This window comes from Enhydra lutris, unplaced genomic scaffold (genome assembly GCF_002288905.1).
Source record: "Enhydra lutris kenyoni isolate GAN:26980312 unplaced genomic scaffold, ASM228890v2 scaffoldscaffold2, whole genome shotgun sequence".
Classification (NCBI taxonomy): Eukaryota; Metazoa; Chordata; class Mammalia; order Carnivora; family Mustelidae; genus Enhydra; species Enhydra lutris.
The window spans coordinates 73,873,370-73,898,186 of NW_019154086.1; the positions used below are offsets into that span (position 1 = coordinate 73,873,370).

Below are 24,817 nucleotides of genomic sequence, written 5' to 3' on the forward strand. Positions count from 1 at the left end.
AGGCCAACTTCATTCTTACATTTTCCTCACAGCCTTCCTCAAATCTATCACATCACTTTGATTCTACCTCCTGTCCATTTTTCTACATTTCTGTTGTCTCCACCCTAGTTAAGTCATCAGTATTTTATCTAACCTGAACAACTGCAGTTCTCCCTGCTTCCATTCTTTTTTTTTTTTTTTTAAGATTTTATTTGTTTATTTGACAGAGAGATTGCAAGTAGGGAGACAGGAAGAGAGAGAGGGGGAAGCAGGCTCCCTGCCGATTAGAGAGTCTGATGTGGTGCTCTATCCCAGGACCCTGAGATCATGACCTGAGCTGAAGGCAGAGGCTCAAGCCACTGAGCCACCCAGGCATCCCCTCCCTGCTTCCATTCTTATCTCACTAGAGGCCATTTTTCATAGCTACAAAAATGATTCATTTTAAATTGTAAATTGAATCATGTCATTTCCTTGTATGAAATGGTTCCAGGAGTTCCTACTGTTCTTTTGGGGGGGGATTACTCCCGTTACATCTCATATCTCATAGTATATAACTCTATCCCTCTATCCCATCTCACTATGCTACAGCCACACAGGCTTTCTTTACTCTTCTCATTCCTGACAAGTTCTTTCCAGCCTCTGAGCCTTCCAGTTACTTATGCTAAGGCTTGCAATTCTCTTCCCCTGGCTCTTGACTTCGCTAGTTTTCTTTAGAACTTCAGGTCTCAGTAAAACAGAGAGAAAGGGAAGGAGGGAGGGAAAAGGAAGGAGAGAGGGAAGAAGGGAGGGAGGCAAAAAGGAAAAAAATTTCCTTCACCATCCAATCAAAAATGGACCTCTATTTCCAGTTACTTTAATTGAATATACTATTTCCTTTTTATCATTTTTCACAATCAGTAATCACCTACTCCATGTATTTTCTCCTATTTTGTTGTCCATCTCAGGCTACTAAAATGTAATTTTTTAAAAATATTTTATTTGTTTATTTGACAGAGAGAGATCACAAGTAGACAGAGAGGCAGGCAGAGAGACAGAGAGAGGGAAGCAGGCTCCCCGCTGAGCAGAGAGCCCGATGCGGGACTCAATCCCAGGACCCTGAGATCATGACCTGAGCCGAAGGCAGAGGCTTAACCCACTGAGCCACCCAGGCGCCCCACTAAAATGTAATTTTTATAAGGGCATTTATCTATCTTATTCATCATAGTATTCCCAGTCTGGGAAGAGCACAAAATAGCCACTCTAGGAAATATTTCTGAACAAAATGAAATAATGAATGAATCTGAGCTTATCATGTAAAGGTTTATTTGAGAAACTTATTATTTTCTATTTCTGCATTAATATCTACACAGTCAATGCGAAGTTATAGCATGAGAAGACCTGGGTTTCCACAGGCTATTCGAAATGATGAGTAACTCCCAGGATAAGGCCTGTGACTAAGCAAGCACAAGAAATACCATTTAGGCCATATGCTGATGAGTAAACAGTGAAGTGACTCCCTGAGTGTCCATCTGGAATGGAGCAAACAATAATGGAGAATTAACTGTGTACCAAACATTGTGCTGAGTATTTTGTTTTTATTACCTCTGTAGTACAACACTCTGACATGTACATAGTCATCACCATTTTAGTGATAAAAATTCTGACAACAGAAAGACAAGATATTGCCTAAGATTTCATAAATAATGAATGATGGATCTTAGATTAGAAATTATGTCTGCCCAGCTCCAAAACCTATATTCTTTCTACAATATCACATAACCTCTTTTGTTTTCTATTTCATTAGTTTCAAAGGTAGTATCCTCTGACTCTAAGAATTAAGTTATAGGCCCAAAAGAGACTTACAGGATCCCTATTTTTAATATCTTAAAGTACCTCCAAAAAAAGTCTCCTGAGAGGAGAAAGAAGGGGGAGAAAAATACTTGAGGTTAATTTTTGCTCCACAAAGGTAAGCTGTCACTGTGAAGCCATGAAGTTAGTTAACAGGGAAATGTGAGAGTAGAAACAAGCTTCTACATCTAATCTAGTACACTCATCCAAATAACTCAATAATATAAACTAGAAATATATACCTAAATAATAATGAAAACTGAAAGACTAGGTTTTCATTGGGCACAAGGGAACCAAATCAGCAACAGAATCTATTACTTAAAAATTAAATAAATAAGTGACTTATATCAGACCCCTTAGATATGAACCTTCAAAGTCCAGAACTCCTTTAACAATAGGGACAAAAAGGCTCAGAGCATTGATGAGTGCATGACTTATTTCTACTGAATCTTCCATCTTCAAGCCTTCACAGCTGAGCCCAGGACCCCCTTTCACCTACCCAACAATGGGTTCAGACTCATTCAGGATTATTTTGTCAATGGACAGACTAAGAAGCTTCCAAAATTTCCTATAAGGTAGAAGCCACAACGACAAAAAGAATAGCAAAAAAATTAAGAAACAAAGAAGCTTAATAGGAAAAATCAGAACTGTTTTAGACTTTTTTATGTATTCTGTAAGTTAATATATTTTGATTACACATTTAGAAGTACCATAATAGGGATGCCTGGGCGGCTCAGTCAGTTAAGCACCTGCCTTTAGCTCAGATCATGATCCCAGGGTCCTGGGATTGAGCCCCACATTGGGCTCCCTGCTCAGCTGGGAGCCTGCTTCTCCTTCTTCCTCTGTCTGCCACTCCCCCTGCTTGTGATCGATCTCTCTCTCTCTCTCTCTCTCTCTGTCAAATAAATAAATAATCTCAATTAAAAAAAAAAAAAAGAAGTGCCATAATATTCTCAGTGCTCAGGGGCTCTGGAAGTCTTAATGAAGCCCACTCTATCAGGAGCTTCTGCCTAGCTATCCCCAATCTGGTAGGGCTATAGTAGCATCATCCTTCTGTCAATTCTGGGGGACAAGATTGCCCTTCAGTTTTTCAATCCTGATATCCTGACTACACAGGATTGTATCAAGGATCAGTTCCTATGTCAATGGCAGCCATCCTTCATGTAAGAAGCTAACTCTGATATTGCTTAGCACAAGAACCATATCCAATAGAAATGTGCTATACTGAATAGTAACTAAACAAGTTAGATTCTCTCCCACAAAGTATCTGAATGAAAAGGGATACAGAGAAAGTCCTCATTTGGCAGGAAAATTGGGCAAAGAAGCAGGTGGAAAGAGAAACAGAGGACCAGAGTAAAGGAACTGTGATCACTTTTCTCAGAATGAGCAGAAAGCACTTACAATTGATCCTTGGCTAGTACATGTTATCTTTTTAGTTCTAATTGATTGATAGTTATTTCTAACATAACACCTGAACTGTTAAGAATTGCCACATATAATCAGATCTCCTTTTATTTTTCTAACTCATTGTTTGAACCCCTATATATCTTATCAGAAGGAAGTCGAATTTCTTCCAACATGACCCACTTTTGCGCAGGAATCCTAAGGGCCAAACCCAAAGAATGAAAGTCAACCCTCTTCTGAAATCAGGCTTATAGGTGTCTCACATTTAATCCTTCCATTACCACCATTGTTCGTTTTTTAAATTGTGCTCCTACTGAAGTTTACTTTTGCCCAGTCTTGTGGATGTTTATTTTCCCTGTCAACACAGCCACAGAGGGTCTCCATGCTGGAGTCTGAAGATACACCTCTCTTAGGAACCACTCACATATTCTAGCAATTGTTCCCCACACGATAGAACCGAGGCTTGGCTTATGAGGGGTACCAGCTCCATGTTGTATCCTAACCAGTAAAACCTCACCCCTCCCATAATGGCAACATGAATATTAGGTCACTGTATACCATCTAAAGTATCAGCACATACTACTCCTGTCCTATAGGAAATTTTATTGCAGGGGTCTCACTGCCTTCCTCCTAACCACCAGGTCTTGGCCAGGGCCATTCAGATCCATTCAACTTAGTCTCCTATACTAAGAGTTCCAAGTAAGATTATTTAGAACACTTACAGGCATCTTCCCTTTCAGAAGGCCTCAGATCTTCATTTACAAACAGATATACCTTTCCCTCAAGGAACATACTTCCTCACCACGGACATTTGAGAGTGGTAGCCTCAAGTTTCTGCCACACCCTGACTTGTTGGTGACTGGACCCTAGCCCTACCCTGACACAACTGCAGCACCACTGAGGTGTCTTTCCTCTGTATTAGAGGCTTTTTGTCTCTACCTGAACAAGCAAGAGCCCATCATTTTAAGTATCCTCTTCCATGGGGAACTTATTTAATCTCTACTTTGACTGACACCCTGTTTACACATCTATAAAGGAGATACTTTAAGCCCAAACTTTCGAATATGTAAGCTTCTTGGCAGGAATAAATTAAACACTAGCAGGAAGACATTAATTCTTAATGGCTGAACATGTGAAAGGAATAAAAATAAATCTGTGAATATGTTACCTTCAAAAAACTTTAGTGAGTCTATACCTAATTCATTTTCTTTTCCTAGCATAAAGCTCTTATTTATTTTTCTTCTATTTCTTATAGTTATTGTGTTCCTTTCTTGCCTTAATTCTGAATCTATTTTAGAAATATTGACTTCGGGGCACCTGGGTGGCTCAGTTGGCTAAGCATCTGCCTTTGGCTCAGGTCAAGATCCTAGGGTCCTGGGATCAAGTCCTGCATCAGGCTCCCTGCTCAGCGGGAAGCCTGCTTCTCCCTCTCCCACTCCTCCTTGCTTGTGTTCCTTCTCTCCCTGTCTCTCTGTCAAATAAATAAATAAATCTTTAAAAAAAATATTTCTTTATAAAACATAAAAAAAGAAATATTGACCCCTTCATTCCCTTTTACATGAGCATTGTCAGTCAATAAAAATGTAACTTAATAGCCTTATTTTTAAGCAATCTATTTAAAAATAGTTACTATTTTTCCAAAGTGAATTTTATAGTTTTTACTAGTGGTATTTAGCTTCCTAAATAGTGCTATTGTCCCTTATGATCTTAGTATGCGATATAAAAATTAAATGCAACACTTAAGAAAGACTTAAAATGTAACCTGATGCCTTTGCTACCAAATTCTTTTTGTAAGCTGCTAGTATTTACTGACATAATAGAATATTCTTTTTGGGTAGTTCTTTTGTCTCTTACAAGATTGCAAACATTTGTTTTTTAGCATTACTAATTTAGTTGCCTTAGGCTACTATATTCAGAGTTTAATCTAAATAGAATTGTTTACATTTTTTAAGTTGAAAATTATTTTTGCTTTCCTTTTAAATACATTTTTCTAATCTCCAATTTATTTGTATAGTCTTCTCTCAATAAATATTAACAACACCTATAATATTTATAATAATAATTTCATTAGTTTCCAAAGCATATATGTTTTCAAAATCCCTTGCACAAACTGATATCCTAAAAATGTACTAATACATTTTAGATTCATTGAAATGTTTTACAGACTAAAATGAAATACTACAAATGTAAAATGTTTAAATAGCAGCTATAATAAATGAATACCTAACATTAAATTGGATGATGAGAATCACTAATGAAGATGTTAGATATCTACATGAGATAACCTTAGCACGCTAACATAAAAAAATAAAAAAAAAAAATCTCCCTGGGAAATAAAAAAAAATCATAGTCTGCATTTCTATCAATAACAACAAATACAATTAGATGTTGAGGAACTTTTGAATATGCGCGTGTGTGCAAGCACTCGGGCACACACACACATACACACACAGACTCAAATTTTCTTAAGATCTGCCTAACAATACCAGGGAATGCCCTCACAAATTTAGGGACAATAATTAAGGTGATCTCAAATCCAACCCTCTATCCCTATTCTCTTTGAACAGAACGAGACTGCATACCATTTTTGTATTTTTCAACAACTATTAATTTACAGGACTGAAGGGGGGAAGACCTAGAGGATGAACTTAAAGATGATCCAAACAATTCAAACCCTAGAAAGAAAAGTTTATCTGTCAATTTGAAAGAACTTTAACGACATTGTGATATGAAGCAGCATTATCACTACTACTAATTGCACAGCCACATTAAAAGGACCTCAGAAAGTGACCTCCCCTAAAACACAGAATGTATGTAGAAAATGTCTTAATCTTCTATTCTATACTTAGATAAATGTCAAGTATATCTATCACCTCAATTAACCAGAGGAAAAAAAGCTGTCAAGATCTAATTCTTTTTTTTTTTTTTTTTTTTTTTTTTTTTGACAAGGCGTTTATTCTGAACCAGCAGAGGGAGAAGCAGGCACTTGCATTAGAAAGAGATGAGTGTCACAGGGGTCTAAGCCACATGGGGAGCATTCCATGTGCAAAAGGCTGATTAGAACCATAGTGAATCTAGGTGGACATATTCCAGGGTTTGTTGACTGAGCTATAGTAAATCTGGGGATTTGCAGTCTGGCTGACTTGAAATTGAGCTTGTAAACAAAATAGATGTTTTCATTTCTAGCAATGTCAGGAAAAAATAAGGATGAACTGATGAAATGAAAGCACTTTTTATTAAAGAATCGAATCATATAAGCAATTGCAAAGATGAAAGCCAGTTGTTTATTTTATAAGCATTTATTTTACCAGTTATATTGAAAAAAATTAAATTATGGAACAACTTTTGATATCACTGGTACTAACACAATTAAGCAAAGTTAACAGATAGTCATCCATTCATTTAGTCACAGAACAAATATCTATTGTGTTCTTTGACATACGAAGAAATGTGCTAGATGCATTAGAATACACACACAAAAATAAAATGAAGATTCTTCCTTCCAGGAAACTATAAACAATAAAATATATTTATATGCTACAGTAACAATTTTTTAAAATATATTGGTCATTCAGTTGTACTACCTACTACAGGAGCCATTAGCCATCTGTGGCTTTTTAAATTTTAACTTTGATTAATTAAAGTTAAATAAAACCAAAAATTTAATTCCTCAGTCTCACTAGCCATATTTCAGGTGCTCCTCAGCCATATGTGTTTAATAGTCTCTGTACTGGAAGTCTATTTCCATCATTGTGAAGAGGCTCACTGGAAAGCACTGGTTTAGGATACAGAAATATCCTATCCAGTTAAGGAATCTATTAAAACCACTTAGCTGAATCTGCATAAGTGGAAAGAATGGAAATAATTTTGACATTCAGGGGCATCCCGTTGACTAGTTAGAAGAACATGCAACTCTTGATCTTGGGATCTTAAGTTTGAGCCCCATGTTGGATGTAGAAATTACTAAAAAATAAAATAAACTTAGCACTACATGTGAAAGTTCACTTAATAGAGTACTAAAGATAAGGTTTTGTTTGCATGAACAAAAATCAAGAACCCAGAAGAAGTGGGATATATAGAGGAAGAATGGCATTTATTTATTTACTTATTTTTACCTGTGGGAGAATAAAGGGTAGAAGTAGGAAATAATATTACATATTTAAGTAGCAATTATCATTAAAAAATGAGTGGTGAAAAATATCTGCATAACAGCATAATGATTTTAACTTTGTTTTGCAGATAGGTATGTCCTAAAGTATGGCATGTGGTATGATTTTAAGTGATACACTGATGTAATTTTTTATTTTAACCGCTTTATATGTATTTTATGAGTATGGAAAAAATATTACTAGCACATAAATTCTGTTATATCACTGACAGTATTGCTTAAGATAAGAGTAAATTCTTTTCAATTAAAATAGAGTCAATTGAATCAAATTCACAGACAGTCCTGTGTAGACAAAGAGTCTTCAGGCTTTATTGCTAAGGCGGTACATAGTGTGCTGGCTAAAATCATCAAATACTAGCCTTAACACAGTGTCACTATGGGCATATTACTTCTTCCTGTGTTTCAGTTTCCTCTTCTGAAGAAAGATATTAAGAATGAGGACATTAAGAGTATCTGTGTTGCAATATTTGTGTAAGAGATCATTGAAAAACATTTAAAGAAGTGGCCTAGCAAGCAGTAAGCACTTAATAAGTTTTTGCTATTATTACTATTAATGGTGAAATTTGCAACATTATTAGATTTGTGTTTTAGTAAAGTTAATCCATCTGCTAACTGCAACATGGATGAGAGAAGAAGACAATTCATCTGGAAATAACAGAATACAGTCAATCATTCAAAGTCCAAAGGAAGTGTTGTGCCTAAACAGAGTAGTACCAATGAAAATGTAGAGAAGGGAGAAGTTTATAGATCTAACAGAGCTAGAATAAACAGGACTTGATAAATAGTTTAACAGGAAGATGAATAAAGAGAGAGATCAAAGGAAATACCACAGTTCCAAAGACTAGGTAGAGGAGTACCAATGCATAGTGAGAAGCACGTGTTTGGGAAGAATGATGATAGGTTTCATTTGAGAAATACTGACTTTGAAGTTATGGCAAGAACTTCAGGTCAAAGCACCCCATAAAAACAGTGGAAATAAGAATCTGGATCTCTGCAATAAAACCTCAAACTGTAGATCAATAACTATTGGCACATTGTTAATTATCAAAACCATGACCCAAAATGAAGTTGCCAGTGGAAGAAGGTGGAGGAGAGGATCCTTAAAGAACATCTTCTCTTTGCAGGTAAAATAAGGAAACTCAGACAATGACTGAGATTGGGATGAAAATTCAGAGATGAGGATGAGAACCAAAGGACAAAGGAGCTGCAAAAATGAAAGGATAAACAAGAGTATCAAGTGCTGCTGAGTGTCTGAGGTAGGGACGTTAAGAGAGATCATTGAGTTTAGGAACTAGGAATTATTGGCAATCTTAGAATAAAAACATTGGTACATAGGTCAGAATCAGTACTTGAGCTTGACTTTAAGGTCCAATGGTGATACTCTTTCAATAAGTTTAGCCACAAAAGTAATGAAGGAAAGTATGTTAGCTTGAGAAAATGGCAAGAACAAAGGAAAGTCCTTGATTGTTACTGTTTTGAATCTATGAGAAGGCTGAAAAAAGTAGTGAATGTAAATAAAGGGTAACTGAAAACTAAAACAGATTATAATTCAAAGAACTAGCACCTGAAGGTAGTGAAATAGGGGATCAAGAAAACATCAAAAGAGCTCAGTCTTGGAGAGGATGAAGAAATTTCTCACTGGGGGAAAAAAGACAGATGAAGATGGGTGAAAATGTATGGTAAGTCAAACTGAAATTAGTCATTTTAGGTAACTAAGATCAAAAGTCCTCATATTCACTCACATTTTCATTCAAATTCAAAACACGTTTGCTGAGCACCTATGATGTGCCAGATAGACACTGTTCTAGAAGCTGCTGATACAGAAATGAATAACACAGGTGGCATACTAAAGAGTTAATACATTCTAAAGTGAGAAGAAATATAATGTAAAATATAAGAAGGTTGAAGTCAGATCCTGGAGAACACAAATATTTAGAATGAGGGAAAACAAGAAAAAAGAGGGAATAAAATGCTAATTAATAATAAAAATTTTTAAAATAATGAAATGGTTTTGGTGCAAATTAAATCAGATAATAGGATAGAATGAAAGAGTAGCTTTGGCGGGGAAGGGAAGCAGGGAGGCCTCTCTGAGTTTGGAATAACGTGAACTGAATTCTGAATGTGATCAAATCTACTGTAGGGAGACCAGTGGAAGGAATGCTCCAGAAAGAGAAAAATAGCAATTATAGAGATCCAAAATGGGAATGATTTTAGCCTGGAGAGAGAGGAAAAGCAAAGGGTGGCCACTGCATAGTCAAAGTGAAGGGAAAAAAATCACGGTGTCTTGAGTGAATATGGCTGTCAGAAGTAAGTTTTGAATGTGAAATAGAATTTAGGAAGAGACATAAAGAAACAAAGACTATTGAAGAGTCACACTATTTGCTGTCTTCTCTCGCTCACATGAGCTTCTAAAAGACTAGTAGACCTTAGCAATCTGTTCACCTCCATCTACATTCATTGCCTAGATGATCTCATCCAGTTCATTAGCAAAATTTTCTAAATGCTGATGATTCCTAAATTCATGTCTTCATCCACAATCTCTCCACTAAACACAAGACCATTCCATCAATTATTCCTTTGGAAATCTCAAGAAGCATCTTGAACAAAACACATACAAACTAAAATTCTTTGTTACTCCCTCACCCTCAAATATACTTTTTTCAAATCTCTTGTATTGTAGTTAATAGCTCTCTCATGGATTTTATTGCTTGGGACAAAGATTAAGGAGGCATATTGATTGTTCTCCCATATCCCACATCTGTCAAAACTCAGTAAGTTCTGCCTTTTCTTAAATATATCCCCTTACACCACTCTTTCCAACTCCACTGCCACAACTCAAATTTGATTCATCATCAATTTAATGCATACTTTATAAACAAACTCCTACCAGTCTCCCTGTTTCAACTCTTGCTTCTTTATAGTCCATTTTCCACCAAGTAGCCTATAAGGTAATGATTTCTTAAAAGAATCTGTAAAAATTGGTAGTATGTATTTCTTAAATACTTGCTAGAATTTGCCAGAGAAGCCATAAGGGCCCAGAATTCCTTAATGGAAATATTCTAAATTACAAATTTCAATGATCTATATTCACTGATATGAAGTCATTCCAATTCTTTAATTCATCTTGAAATTTTTTGGAATTTTTATTTTTCAAGAATTCTGTCCACTTCATTAAATTTGTGAAATTGGCATTAAGTTGTTGATAATCATCTCATTTTTTATTCTTGATATCAGTAATCTATTTTCTAATTTTTGTTCAATTAGCTGAGTTAGTATCAAATTTTTTCTCTTTCAAAAATCGACTTTTGCATTCATTAAGCTTCTTTGTTTCATTCCTCTTTTTTTCTATTTAATTACAGTAACTTCCATTCTTATGCTTACTAGTTCCTTCTTTTGACTTACATTAGAGTTCATTTCCTCCTGTTTTCTGAGTCTCTTACTTAAGGTGGCAACTTAAATAATTAACTCTCATCCTGTCTTCTTTTGTAAGAAAACATTTACTGTTACATTTCCCCTCAAGCACCATGTTAGCAGCCACCCACAAATTTTGATATGCTGTGTCTTAAATTTTATTCATTTCAAGATATTTTCTCATTTCCTTTTCCTTTTTAACCCATAAGTTATTTAAAAGTATATTATTTAGGTTCTGCCGTGCACGCCGCCTCGCCTTAACGGCTCGCCGTCTGCCCCTCCCCCGCCCGCTGCCGTCACCGGGGAAACGGCCGCGATAGCCAGCTGACCTGAAGCTGGTTTCATGGCAGCCGCGAAGAAAGCAGTTTTGGGGCCACTGGTGGGGGCAGTGGACCAGGGCACCAGCTCAACGCGCTTTTTGGTTTTCAATTCAAAAACAGCCGAACTACTTAGTCATCATCAAGTGGAAATAAAACAAGAGTTTCCAAGAGAAGGATGGGTGGAACAAGATCCTAAGGAAATTCTGCAGTCTGTCTATGAGTGTATAGAGAAAACATGTGAGAAACTTGGACAGCTCAATATTGATATTTCCAACATAAAAGCTATTGGTGTCAGTAACCAGAGGGAAACCACTGTAGTCTGGGACAAGTTAACCGGAGAGCCTCTCTACAATGCTGTGGTGTGGCTTGACCTAAGAACCCAGTCTACCGTTGAGAATCTTAGTAAAAGAATTCCAGGAAATAATAACTTTGTCAAGTCCAAGACAGGCCTTCCACTTAGCACTTACTTCAGTGCGGTGAAACTTCGGTGGCTCCTTGACAATGTGAGAAAAGTTCAAAGGGCTGTTGAAGAAGATAGAGCTCTTTTTGGGACCATTGATTCATGGCTTATTTGGAGTTTGACAGGAGGGGCCAATGGAGGTGTCCACTGTACGGATGTAACAAATGCAAGTAGGACAATGCTTTTCAACATTCACTCTCTGGCATGGGATAAAGAGCTCTGCGAATTTTTTGAAATTCCGATGAAGATTCTTCCAAATGTCCGGAGTTCTTCTGAGATCTATGGCCTAATGAAAATCTCTCATAGCCTGAAAGCTGGGGCCTTGGAAGGTGTGCCAATATCTGGGTGTTTGGGGGACCAGTCTGCTGCATTGGTGGGACAAATGTGCTTCCAGGATGGTCAAGCCAAAAATACGTATGGAACAGGCTGTTTCTTACTATGTAATACAGGCCGCAAGTGTGTGTTTTCTGAGCATGGCCTTCTGACCACAGTGGCTTATAAGTTTGGCAGAGACAAACCAGTATATTATGCCTTGGAAGGTTCTGTAGCTATAGCTGGTGCTGTTATTCGCTGGCTAAGAGACAATCTTGGAATTATAAAGACCTCAGAGGAAATCGAAAAACTTGCTAAAGTAGTAGGTACCTCTTACGGCTGCTACTTCGTCCCCGCGTTTTCGGGGTTGTATGCACCTTACTGGGAGCCCAGTGCAAGAGGGATCATCTGTGGGCTTACTCAGTTCACCAATAAATGCCATATTGCTTTTGCTGCATTAGAAGCTGTTTGTTTCCAAACCCGGGAGATTTTGGATGCCATGAACCGCGACTGTGGAATTCCACTCAGTCATTTGCAGGTAGACGGAGGAATGACCAACAACAAAATTCTTATGCAGCTTCAGGCAGACATTCTGTATATCCCAGTAGTGAAGCCTTCAATGCCAGAAACAACTGCCCTGGGAGCGGCCATGGCGGCGGGGGCCGCGGAAGGAGTTGGCGTTTGGAGTCTCGAACCCGAGGATCTGTCAGCGGTCACAATGGAGCGGTTTGAACCACAGATCAATGCTGAAGAAAGTGAAATTCGTTACTCTACATGGAAGAAAGCTGTGATGAAGTCAGTGGGCTGGGTTACAACTCAGTCTTCAGAAAGTGGTGACCCTAGTATCTTCTGTAGTCTACCCTTGGGCTTTTTTATAGTGAGTAGCATGGTAATGTTAATCGGAGCAAGGTACATCTCAGGTATCCCATAAATGATACCAACTCACGGATTCCAAAGATGCGAGTTCTTTGCCTAATGAGAGAATCCAGCGATTGTCTCTTAATGTGATGACACTATTCATAGACTCTGATTTTATTTATAAGCCACTTGCTGCATGACCCTCCACGTAGACCTGTGTCTTGAAATAAAGAAAATGCAGCAGAAAGAATGCTATAGAAACATTTGGTGTGTTTTTTAACATCAAGAGTTAAGATTGGACCAGCCACCTTGAGGGCTGACCCCTCCTTTGCCATCGTGTCCTGTCCCATTCCCTATGAGATCTAGGAAGAATTCAGGTCCTTCATTTCATTGGAATCTTTCATCAAACACACTCAAATGCTGATGATGGTCTAGGATTTGGTTCTCTGCACTACACACACTTGACTAAGGGGTGATTACTAACCAGCTAAAAATGAGTGGCTTTTTGTTCCATTTCTTTTTAACAGTCCCTAAAAGTCCTCTTTTCTGCATATTAAGGAAGCCACAACATCTTCCCCAAATGGTTAAATGGACACCTCTATGGAATTCTTAAAATGCAAATTGAGTACTCTCATAGCTTAGACATTTTCCAGAAAAGTATTTGCCAAAACTGAAATTCTTCAGATACTTTACGTGGTCTCACACATTCACTGAATTGCTGTCTGGATCTTCTAGGGAAGGACACTTTTTCCTTTCTTTTTTCATCTCTCCTTTTTATATTTTTCACTTTGTATGTATAACATACATGCCTATATATATTTTATATAGTGAGGGCAGCCCATTTATAAATCAAGAGTACATTTTACATGATCTCACTAATACACTGAATATCTGTCTGGATCTTACAGGGAAGAACACTTTTTCTTTTCATCTCTCCTTTTTATATTTCTTACTTGTATGTCTAACATACATGCCTACATATTTTATATACAGAGGGTAGCCCATATATAAATTCAGAGCACATTGTATTCAGTAGGTTATAATGGGGCTGGTCTTAAGTGGACCACTGTGTGTATAAATATTTTGGGGAAATCACTGTATACATTTTTGGGCTACGGTTATGCATATTTACATGGAGAAACTTTTTCTTAAGAGAGCGAGCATTTAAAGTTTAAGTATATGCTCTTAGTCAATAAAAGAAAATGTACTTTATCGTGACTTCAGCTATATTTCTTATACCTTACCTTTTTATTTAATTGTTTTAGCTGGATATGTCTTTAAAAAAAAAGGAAAAAGACAAAACTATGGAATACTACGGTAAATACTGTTTTCAAACAAGCAGTAGTCCATATAAAGTTATCTTCCTTTGACATAATTTTAGAAATATTTGGGATTGTTTAGAGGGGATAGCAAAAAAGGTTAAACACTGAAGTAGAAGAAAACCTTAGGAATAAAGCCAAAAATCTCTTTATATCCAAATATGTTATTAGTTGCTTGTAAGCAAGTATAATTTCTATTTGGGATCACAGAGACTTATCACCATTACTGTCCTAATACAACTGAAGAAAGGTTTGCAATTAGAAATGGCTTCCAGTGAAACCAAGAATTTCTCAAAATAGTATTACATGTTATAAAAACCCACCTAATCCAGCATCTTAATGTCAATTTTTTAAAATCCTAAAATTAATTTCTGTTTACTACAAATAAAATACTATCTCCTAATATTTTCTTCAACCAGTGCTGAAAATGGGGAAATATTTATATATAAGTATAGAAGGTCTTGTTTTGTTTGGCGTTAATGGTGGCTTGCATTTGCAGTTCTGATTATGCTGTTTCTAAATTATTCAATCTACTTGGGTTTCATTGCTGCAGCTGCCACTTGAGTGACAAAAATATTATAGAAGGTACTGTGAAATGATTACTTTGTGATGAGGGTACTTTTCAACATAATTATGTTTCTACAAAATCAGTTAATTGTAAATAATTGTTAAATCACTGTTCAGATAATTTTAAGATTCCATTAATTTTCTATAAATTGAAATATTTATAAATGTTTGAAAAAAATATATATTATTTAATTTCCAACTATATGGGGATTTTCCACATATCTTTAATACTGATTTCTAATTTAGTTATATCATAGTCAGAGAATGTACTTTTAATGACATTTAAAGGTTCTTTTAGAAGTATTGATACTGTGTTTTATTGCCCAGGATATGATCTACATTGCTAAATACTTCATAAAATTTTGAAAAGAAATATTCTTTATATTTTATAATATTTTATAAATATCAATTAGGTCGAATTAGCTAAGGGTATTGTTTAATTCTTATGTATCTTTATGGGATTCCTATCAAGTTAGTATATCAATCACTGAGTGATAATATCATCTCCAACTGTAATTGTTAATTTACCTATTTTTCCTTGCAGTTAAGATTTTCTTTAAGTTTTGGAATTCTGTTATTCGATGCATTCACATTTATAACTGTTATATCTTCCCACTGTATTGACCCTTTATCATCATGAAATCTCTACCTTTGTCTCTAGTAATAATCCTTGTAATAAGTCTACCAAATCATATTAATATAGCTACTTTAGCTTTCATGTTTATCTTTGCATGTTACATTTTTTTCTATTATTTTATTTTCAAAACATACTTATATAAAAATATGAGGGTTGCTTTTTTTTTTTAAAGATTTTATTTATTTATTTGTCAGAGAGAGAGAGAGAGGGAGAGAGAGCAAGCACAGGCAGACAGAGGCAGAGGGAGAAGCAGGCTCCCCAATGAGCAAGGAGCCCGATGTGGGACTCGATCCCAGGATGCTGGGATCATGACCTGAGCCAAAGGCAGCCACTTAACCAACTGAGCCACCCAGGTGTCCCGAGGGTTGCTTTTTTATTTGGTATAGTAATCTTTATTGACTGAAGTCGACTTACATTGAATGTAATTATCAGTGTGACTGGATATCTTTCTGATATTTTGCTATTCTTCTTTTGTTTGCTTCACTTCCTCTGTTCATCTTTCCCACTTCCTTTTTCTTTTCTTAATTTAAATTTTCTTTTACTTCTTTAGCTATAATTCTTCACATTTTTAAATGGTCATTTTAGGAATTAAAACATTAAACTTTAAATTATTTCAATCTACTTAAATATTGACATTCTTTGATGATATATGGGAAACTTGCAACAGTGTAGTTTTTATTTAGCACCCTCCATCCTTTGTGTTATCACTGTTATGCATAATACATCATCTATGTTACAAGCCAAATAATATAGTGTTAAAAATTTCCTTTACATAGTCACAGGTATTTTAGAAAAATTAGGAAATAAAACTATAAATAAATATTTTCTTACTTAAAGTTATTTACAATTTATAGTCTCCCTTATTCCTTTTGTATAGCTGATTACCTTTCAACTTGAAGGTCTTCCTTTAGTGGTATAGGTCTTCCTTTAGTGGTGTGACAAATTCTCTCAATTTGTCTATTGGAAAATCTCCTTCACTTTTGAAGGACAACTTGACTGAAAATAGAAATCTTGGCTGACTTTTTGGTGGTGGTGGTTGTTCTTTCAGCACTTTGAATATTTCATTCTAATGTCTCCTTGTGTCCACTATTTCTAATTAGAAGTCAACTTATAATTGTATCATAACTATAAGTGATGAGTCATTTCCTCTCTTGTGATCTTCAAGATTTTCTCTTTTATCTTTGATTTCTAACATCTTAAACATGAGGGGTGTAGGTACAGCTTTTCTTTATTTTCCAAATGAGGGTCATTGAGTCTCTTTTATCTGTAAGTTAATACTTGTAATCAAATTTCAGAAGCATTCTGTTTATTTCTGGAAATACATTTTGTGTCCCTTTCTCTTTCTTTTTGACTCTTGACTCCAATTACACATATGTTGGACCCCATGATACGCTCCAGTGTTCTCTAAAGAAGCTCTGTTCATTTTTCTTTGATCTATTTTTATTTCTGCCCTTTGGAATGTATAGTTTCCAGTAAACTATATTAAGTTAACTGAGTCTTTCTTATGCTATTTTCAGTCTGTTTTTGAGCTCACCTAGGCACTTTTTATTTTCAGTTATTATAATTTTTAGCTTTAGAATTTCCATTGGCTTATTTTTCTAGTTCCCATTTGTCTGTTAAAAAAATCAGTAATTCAATGTACAATAAACTTTTTCCAACCTTTGAATATATTTTTAATTCATTGAATATAACAGCTACTTTGATATTTGTGCTAATTTAATATCTTGACCCACTTGCAATCAGTTGGTATTGGTGTATTTTTTTTTCCTGCATATGAGTTACATTTTCCAATTTATTTCCACAGCTAGTAATTTTTTGTTCCAAACTTGTCATGATAGATAATATGTTAGTTAGCTCAGTAGCTCAGGCTGTCGTAACAAAATACCTTAATCGGCTGGCTTAGAAAACAGAAATTTACTTTCCAGGTTTCATAGTTCTGGAGGCTAGAAATCCAAGCTCAAGGTTCAGTTGATGAGTATTCTCTTCCTGGCTTGCAGCAGCCATCTTCTCACTATGTCACCATATGGCCTTTCCTAGTGTGTATGTGGCAGGGTGGGGGGAAATAAAGTTTTCTAGTCTCTCTTATAAGAACACCAAGCCTTTTGGATCAGTTTCCCACCCTTATGACCTCATCTAACCTCAACTACTTCCTCAGAGACCCTATTTCCAAATACAGCTAAAGTAGGGGTTAGGCCTTACATATGAATTTGGGGGAGATACATTCTGTCCATAAGAGAGTATGTTGTAGTGAATCTAAGATCTCTTTTCTTCTTAGGATTATTGGTTTTTGGTTCTAGTAAGTCATTAACTTGCCTAGATCCAAACTAAAATTTGTCTTCCCCGTGGTCTGGAGAAGATAACTCCGGCCAAGTTTTCTTGGCTTCCAGATGCTGCTTTTAAGTCTAGCCTCCATGTTGGTCTCCTCTGTCCCTATTAGTTTAGATGTCTGCCAAGAAATTTAGCTGAGTCGATGCTTAGATTTGGGGGTTCACTCTTTTGGTGGTTTCTTGCCTTCAGGCCCTCCTAGTAAATTTCCAGTCACTTTTCCATCCCAGAATTCTGTCTTCTGACAGGTCAATCTAATAAGATTTCTATTCTCTGCCATCCAAGCTCTCTGTGGACTAGGAAATGCACTCAATAAAAGGCATAACTACAATATTTCCCCAGAAGCAATTCTTTCATTCAAAAGCAAACCCATCTTTATTTTCTCCCTGCTTTTTCACCAGCCTTCCTGGGGTCATATTTTATTGATCATCCAGGAATTTGCAAAAATATTATACTCACACTTTTGGATTTCAGACCTTTGTGCTGCTCTTGCTTCTAGAATTTTCCCTGAAGTTGAGTCATTTAAGCTAAGGCTTTCTAAAAAAGCCACAACACACAACATTGTACTTTCTACCCAATATAGCAGCAGTCTTTCAGTAGTAAACTTGTCAAGTTTCTACCTGCCTTTGGTCATTTTCCAGTATCTTCAAATTTCTGTTTTGATTATTTTCCAGTTACTATAATTGTTTTCTGTGGGAAGAATTGCCTGAACTTGTCACACCACCCTATTATCAATGATCAATCTAACATATATCAGATCATATCTCACACAAACACACACACACACACACACACACACACACACAACCAGCCTAAAAATCCAGAAATTGCTCTTCAACTGGAGTAGAATGAAAACTCAGTATCAAACTCTGCATAATCCACCCTCTCCTTAAAGGCCTGGAATGTTTCTTCACCAAGAGATCAAGAGTCCTCACAGTCTCTGCTGGGCTTATCACCTTGTGTGGGAATATATTTCCCAATTTCTGCTTAAGCATGTGCATCATACAGCACCTGACAACCCCACTGTTGTATCTGCCTTTTGCAGGCTACAGCACAAGACGGGCATATGTAGGTAAGTATCTCTCTATCAGCTGCCAAAAGGGACCAATGAGGACCAATGCCACCAGAGAAACTGTCTTACACTGTGTCTCCAATAAAGCCAGTCCAGTGCTTGAATGCATTGTGTTTCTGATGATTCCATACCAAGATGCGGGCACAGAAATGTTTGAACTTCTACTCCTGATAAAATAGGCAACAGGTGCTACATGGTTGACAAGATCAAACAATCCTAAAACTACCTGATCTTTGTACTTCTACCTGTAAGAGGCAAAACATGTCCTAATCATTTTTAACTACTGGAATTTTTTTTCTCTCTCTTGTGAAAGAAAGCATATTGGTCTTCCTTCCACTCCACAAAAATGCCAAACGTGTTCCTGTATTCATGCTATTTTAATCATTATTCTTTTTTAGGCCCCTTCCCCAGATTTTAATTTAATTGCATCTTTTTAATCATTCAGATCTGAATTCAAGTACAAACTTTTCAGACAGTCTTTCCCCAACAGCCTACCTAAAGTAGCCACTCAATCACTACGTAGCTAAAGTCCCTATTTTAATTTCTCTTTTAAAATATCAAATTATTTGATATCATACTGTTATATTTTTCTTTTTATTATCAATTTTTCCCAGAAAGTATATCAATCTAGGAAAGGAAACATTATCTTGTTCACTACTATATTTTTGGTGCCTAGAAGAGGATTTGGCAGCTAATAGACCCTCAACAAATGGTTATTGACTGAAAAATAGCAGAAATGAGTCAATTTAGCTGGAAACAGCTAACAATGAAACTCATTCATTAGAACAGAAACCTTTCAAATTTACATTATAAAACTGGTATACTCATAAAAGAAAAATGTCAGTAATATCAACTCAAGTCCATATGGTTTATCTCGTAATTTTTTGCTCCCCATAATTCCTTGGAGATTTGTATTCTCCAAAATATTTGTGTGTGAATTTTCACAATATAACAGTTTCTTCCACTTGAAAAATAGGTTTAAAGGTCATTTTTCCATCGTTCAAATTCCAGGAAACCAATCTGTTTACTTGGGAGAAGAACCAAATACTATAATCTTACTATTAGTCAAAAGACTTGCATTTTTTATTAAATGCTATCCAAGTGAGTTTTTTTTTTCAACCAGCCTTTGCAAATTTGCATTAGTTCATTAGCCCAGAGAACAAAACAAATAATTTAGATAACACCAAAATCCTTCATTACTTTAATATTCAACAGCATCAGAAGAACTATTCTGGTGTGTTGGAAAGGAAAGTATGCATTTTGTTGGTATGAAGGGTTTGCATTGACCATTTCAAACTCAGGAATCTGTTTTCCAGAGCGCTGTCTGCAACAAAGTTAAAGTGCAGTTTTGAAAACACAGATTACTAACTGATAGGAAAATGTTAAGTATAAAATATGGGGTTCCCTTAGAACTTCTTGTTTTTAATCTCTAAAATCTTTGGAATTCTTTTTTTATCTTAATTATAAACACTACAGGGTAACAATGCATGAAATATAAAACTCAGCATGTGCTAAGCCACTGTGCTTAATTAAATACTATCTTCCATGTAGCCTTTCCTGACTCCCTGGCTGTATCCTTACTTGACGCTTTCTCTACCTCGACCTTAAACATCTAGTGCCCCATGACTGATTAAGACTCACTCTAAGTTCAACTTTCACAAATGAAGCCTCAGTGTACTCAGCAACTATCTGACTCTTATTTCACTTTGGTTTCCCTTTCTATTCCCTCCTGTGAATTAGAAAGCTTCTCTTGAGAATAGTAAGAGATCAGGCTGAAACACAAGCCATTTTTTTTTGTTTTTTCTAAAAGGACACTTAAACTTACAATATTAATTATATTTAAGAAATATTCCTTTGTCCCCTGCATTGGCTCCAATTATGCATTTCACCCTTAACTTGGCCCCTCTTTCTCTCCCTTCAATTTAACTACTACCTATTTCCTTTTTTAATCCTAAAAAATAGTGATAACTTTAACACTCTATTTAAATTATCCTATACCTACCCATTCTCTAATAAAATATAAACATGATGGGGACACAGAATTATTGCTTGAGGAAATAAAATACTTTGTTTTCAACTTTAAGACTCATTTACAAACCAAACTTTAAGACTTGTTGACATGAAAACTTCAAATCTCTCAGAAAAACAAATTTCTCTTTCCTGATTTGCCTTATAGGTTGGTTTTATGCCTTCCCTGCCCCATTTGGTTTTTGGTCAACTCACTCTAGAACATGATGACAACATGATACCCACATATATCTGTGGCTTAACCATTACACAAACCGACGGCACTGAATGCCAACACTGCCTTGTCACTGATATGCTCTGAAGCATTTTAATCATAGAACTGGCCACAAATGGAAACCCATGACCTGGCACAGGTCTGTGGGTCTGTGCGACCTCAAAGTGCTAGAGCTTAAAATCCACTGAGGACCAAATTTCTGCAGAGCAGGAAACCCATGCTAAACAAAATCAGGGAAAGAGAGTACTGCCAAAATGCAGTTACTGTTGGGCTAATTTTCATATTATAATCTCATCAAGTATAGTATAGAATCCAGAATGGTCTCCCTTCTTAGGCTGAAGTGGGCACCATCTTTTCCTTCTCTCCAAGGAGGATTTACATAAAAAAAATAAGCCTGGTAAAAGAGTTTTTTTTTAAAATATTAACAACAATAATGTTATAGTAAAATAATACTAAGGGACACCTGGGTGGCTCAGTAGGTTAAGCATTTGCCTTCAGCTCAGGTCATGATCTCAGGGTCCAGGGATCGAGCCGCGCATAGGGCTCTCTGCTCAGCAGGGAGCCTGCTTCCCCCTCTCTCTCTGCCTGCCTGTCTGCCTACTTGTGCTCTCTCTCTGTGTCAAATAAATAAATAAAATCTTTAAAAAAATAAAATAAAATAATACTAGGAGTTAAGATGACATTGAAGAGCTAATACTCCATGAGATTACCTGACAAATATTAAATAACCAGCCAAGAAACTTAGGCATTCTACAAGCTTTGGTCCTTCAATATATACTTATTCTGGTGAATTCCCCTATCTGAAGCAGGAAAATTCAGTTGACCCTAACTCCTAGTATATGCTGAAATTCCTCTCTGGCACTGATGAAGTACCTGAACAAGGGAGCCAAAAAGGCCATAGAGATTAAGTGCCAAACAATGACATTAAAACCTTTCCTTGTCTGAGGCTCAGATAACTTCAGGAGTTATAACAAGTAGTGGACACCAGTAAAGCAAGTATACCTATTTATTAGATTGTTTGCTGGCAGGTTGAAGACCTGGGATTCTTACCCTGACTGATTAAATAAGGTGTCTGATGTTAAAATTCCTCAACTTCTTGAATTTTCCTAAAGGTTTAGAGAAAGCCAGTCAGTATGACAAAATAGGAATATAAAATTTCATTAGTCTTACTTTCTACCTCAAATTCAGCCAGTATCATGGATGATTTTAATATCCATGAACATGCATTACCCTGCCTAAACATTCTTAAATTACCTTAATTCTAATTACATTAACTTCAACCCTATTCCAGCCACCCACCTTAGATCCAACATCACCCAAAGCAGCTCTGTCTCTGACATCTTTAACATTAATATCCTGCTTTCTGACCACAACCTTCAATCCTTCCAGCTCTCTTGTGTATTTTAATTCATTTCCATTTTAACCTCATTGGCAATATACTCAGTGGTTTAAGTGTGTGGGCTCTTAAATCAATCTACTTGGATTCTACTTGGATCCACATCCTGGATCAGTTGCTTCCTAGCTCTGTACACTTAGGCCTCAATCTCCTCATCTAAAGAAAATGGAATTATGTTTAATCTAGCAGATACTCATGCCCACCTAATATAGTTTTTATGAAGATAAAATGAGATAATCTGGAACATTTAGCATAATGCAGGTGAGGAACATAGTAGGTGATAAATAAACATTAGTTCTTTTTTACACATTTATTCCTAAGTTTATTTTTCACTTATTTTTTTTCATATCTGGCCTAAAATCTGTACTTCATTATTTATTTTCTCCAAATAAGATAAGCTAGTTGGCAAATTTAGCCAACTAGCTGCTCCACACCAAGACTGCTAAAAACTGATGGGAAAATATGTAACTGGGTTTTAGGTATCGAAACTCTAAGACTACCAAAAGCAACTGTGTTATTGCTACATGTCAACAAACAGTAACATCTCTGAATGTTTAACAGACATTTTATAAATCACATTCTTCAAATACCCCATATTACCTATTTTCTATAAAATTTTAGGAAAAATACTTCCTTCCCTTTTGAAACTTTGTTATTACATCAATTATCCCTCTTTTTCCCATCTACTTTAATTCTTTTTCCCATATACACCATTATATTTGCTGAGTCCAGGGCAATGGTACAACTGGAGGCCCACATACAGTATTTTTAAATATTTCAAAGCTACAAATCAAAATAACAGAGCCTTCTAATTCTACCCAAGGTGGAAGAGCAGCAACTAGATTTACTATCCCACCTAAAACCATCTTTCCTCTTAACAACTATAACAACAAACAAACAAAATATGTAAAACAATTTTTAAATACATAAAACAGTTTTTTAAGACTTTGGACTTAAATGGACTTAAATTTGGACAACAAATGACAGTGATCATTATGAGATGGAGAACAAATGAAGTGAGCTCTATAGTTTTTTTTAACTTACTGTTTGGGAGAGTTCTCAGGTGATGATATGGAGAGGGAGAAGCCAGGAGACCCAGCGGACCCCTTGAATTGAGATGACAGCAAGAATAAGACAGGAAGAATAAGGCTGCTGCAGTTCACTGGACAGAGTCCTAGAGAGGAGAGAACTTCATAGAGACAGAACCCTGGATGTCTGTAGAGGGTGCCCTTAAGTATTCAGCAGAGAAATTATCAGGGCATACACATGAGGAAATTACCCAAAACTAGGGAGAAAAAAATCAGGAACAATGCTGGGATAACACAGGGTCAGAAAGAGGCCTTTTCACATCATTCAGTCTAAGAAATCTCATCACTTCCAGGTAATGAGGTGGACCACCCAGAAAGGTCTTGCTTCAATGGTGAAGAAAAAATTAACCTTAACTTAACTGCAGCAAACAAGTATAAAAAGGAAAACCAGAGAGTATCAAACTATTTCAAAGTAATTTGACTGTTTGCTGGAATAAAGTTCAAGAATATTTATAGGATACAAAAGACACCTAACACTCAAAAAGATAAAATTCACAATGGATGTCAAAGATTACCAGGCTTGCAAATAAGCAAAAATGCATGACACATAGAGAGGAAGAGAATCAACAAAATGAAACTAACCTAGAACACAGGTGTGTTAGAATTAGTAGAGAAGGACAACAAAATGACTTTAGTAACTGTGTTCAATACATTATAAATTCAGTAGAAACATGAAAGATATGAAAAAGACCCAGATCTACTTTCTAGATAGAAATACTAAAATGACTGTGATGAAAAATACACAGAACAGAAATAAAGGCAGATTAAGCAATGTAAAAGAAAAGACTAGTAAAATTGAGAACATAACAGAAATATTAAAAATGAAACATAGGAAAACATAACATTAAAAAAATAAAAATCAATTTACTGTGGAACAACTTCAAGGAACCTAATAACAAACTTAAAAGATACGAAACACTCCATTCAACCTCAGGATACACATTCTTTTCAACAGCAAACCATTTGCAAGGAAAAATCATAAAACAAGTCTTGATAAATTCAAAGCATTCAAGCCATAAAAATCTTCCCTGACCATAACTGAATTAAATCATAAATCAATAAAGAACAATCTCTGGAAATCATTAAATATTTTAAGAATAATAATATAATTCTTATAACCCATGGATCAAAGAAGAAACTTAAAGAAAAATTAGAAAATATTTTAAACTAAGTAAATTAACCAAATAAATAAATAAGCAGTACTAATGGGAAAATTCATAGCACCACATGCTTACATTAGAAGTCAAATCAGGGGCATTTTGGTGGCTCAGATGGTTAAGCAACTGCCTTCAGCTCAAGTCATGATCCTGGCATCCCAGGATCAAGTCCTACATCGGGGGTCCCTGCTCGGCGGGGAGTCTGCTTCCCCCTCTGACCTCTCCCCTCTCATGCTCTCTCTCTCTCAAATAAATAAAGTAAAGTAAAATAATAA

General features: G+C 35.9%; 1 protein-coding gene across 2 annotated transcripts; it reads left to right on the forward strand.

The window, feature by feature from the left end:
- Positions 1 to 11,040: 11,040 nt before the first annotated feature.
- Positions 11,041 to 13,200, forward strand: LOC111149656 (glycerol kinase-like). 2 transcript variants are annotated; one of them, XM_022506869.1, is made up of 2 exons: positions 11,041 to 12,714; positions 12,802 to 13,200. In XM_022506869.1, exons 1-2 carry the CDS (start codon positions 11,133 to 11,135, stop codon positions 12,810 to 12,812), a joined length of 1,593 nt encoding a protein of 530 aa, XP_022362577.1. In that variant the 5' UTR covers positions 11,041 to 11,132; the 3' UTR covers positions 12,813 to 13,200. The 2 variants fall into 2 exon arrangements, with proteins under 2 accessions (XP_022362577.1, XP_022362567.1); XM_022506859.1 differs by having other exon boundaries at positions 11,041 to 12,983.
- Positions 13,201 to 24,817: the final 11,617 nt, after the last annotated feature.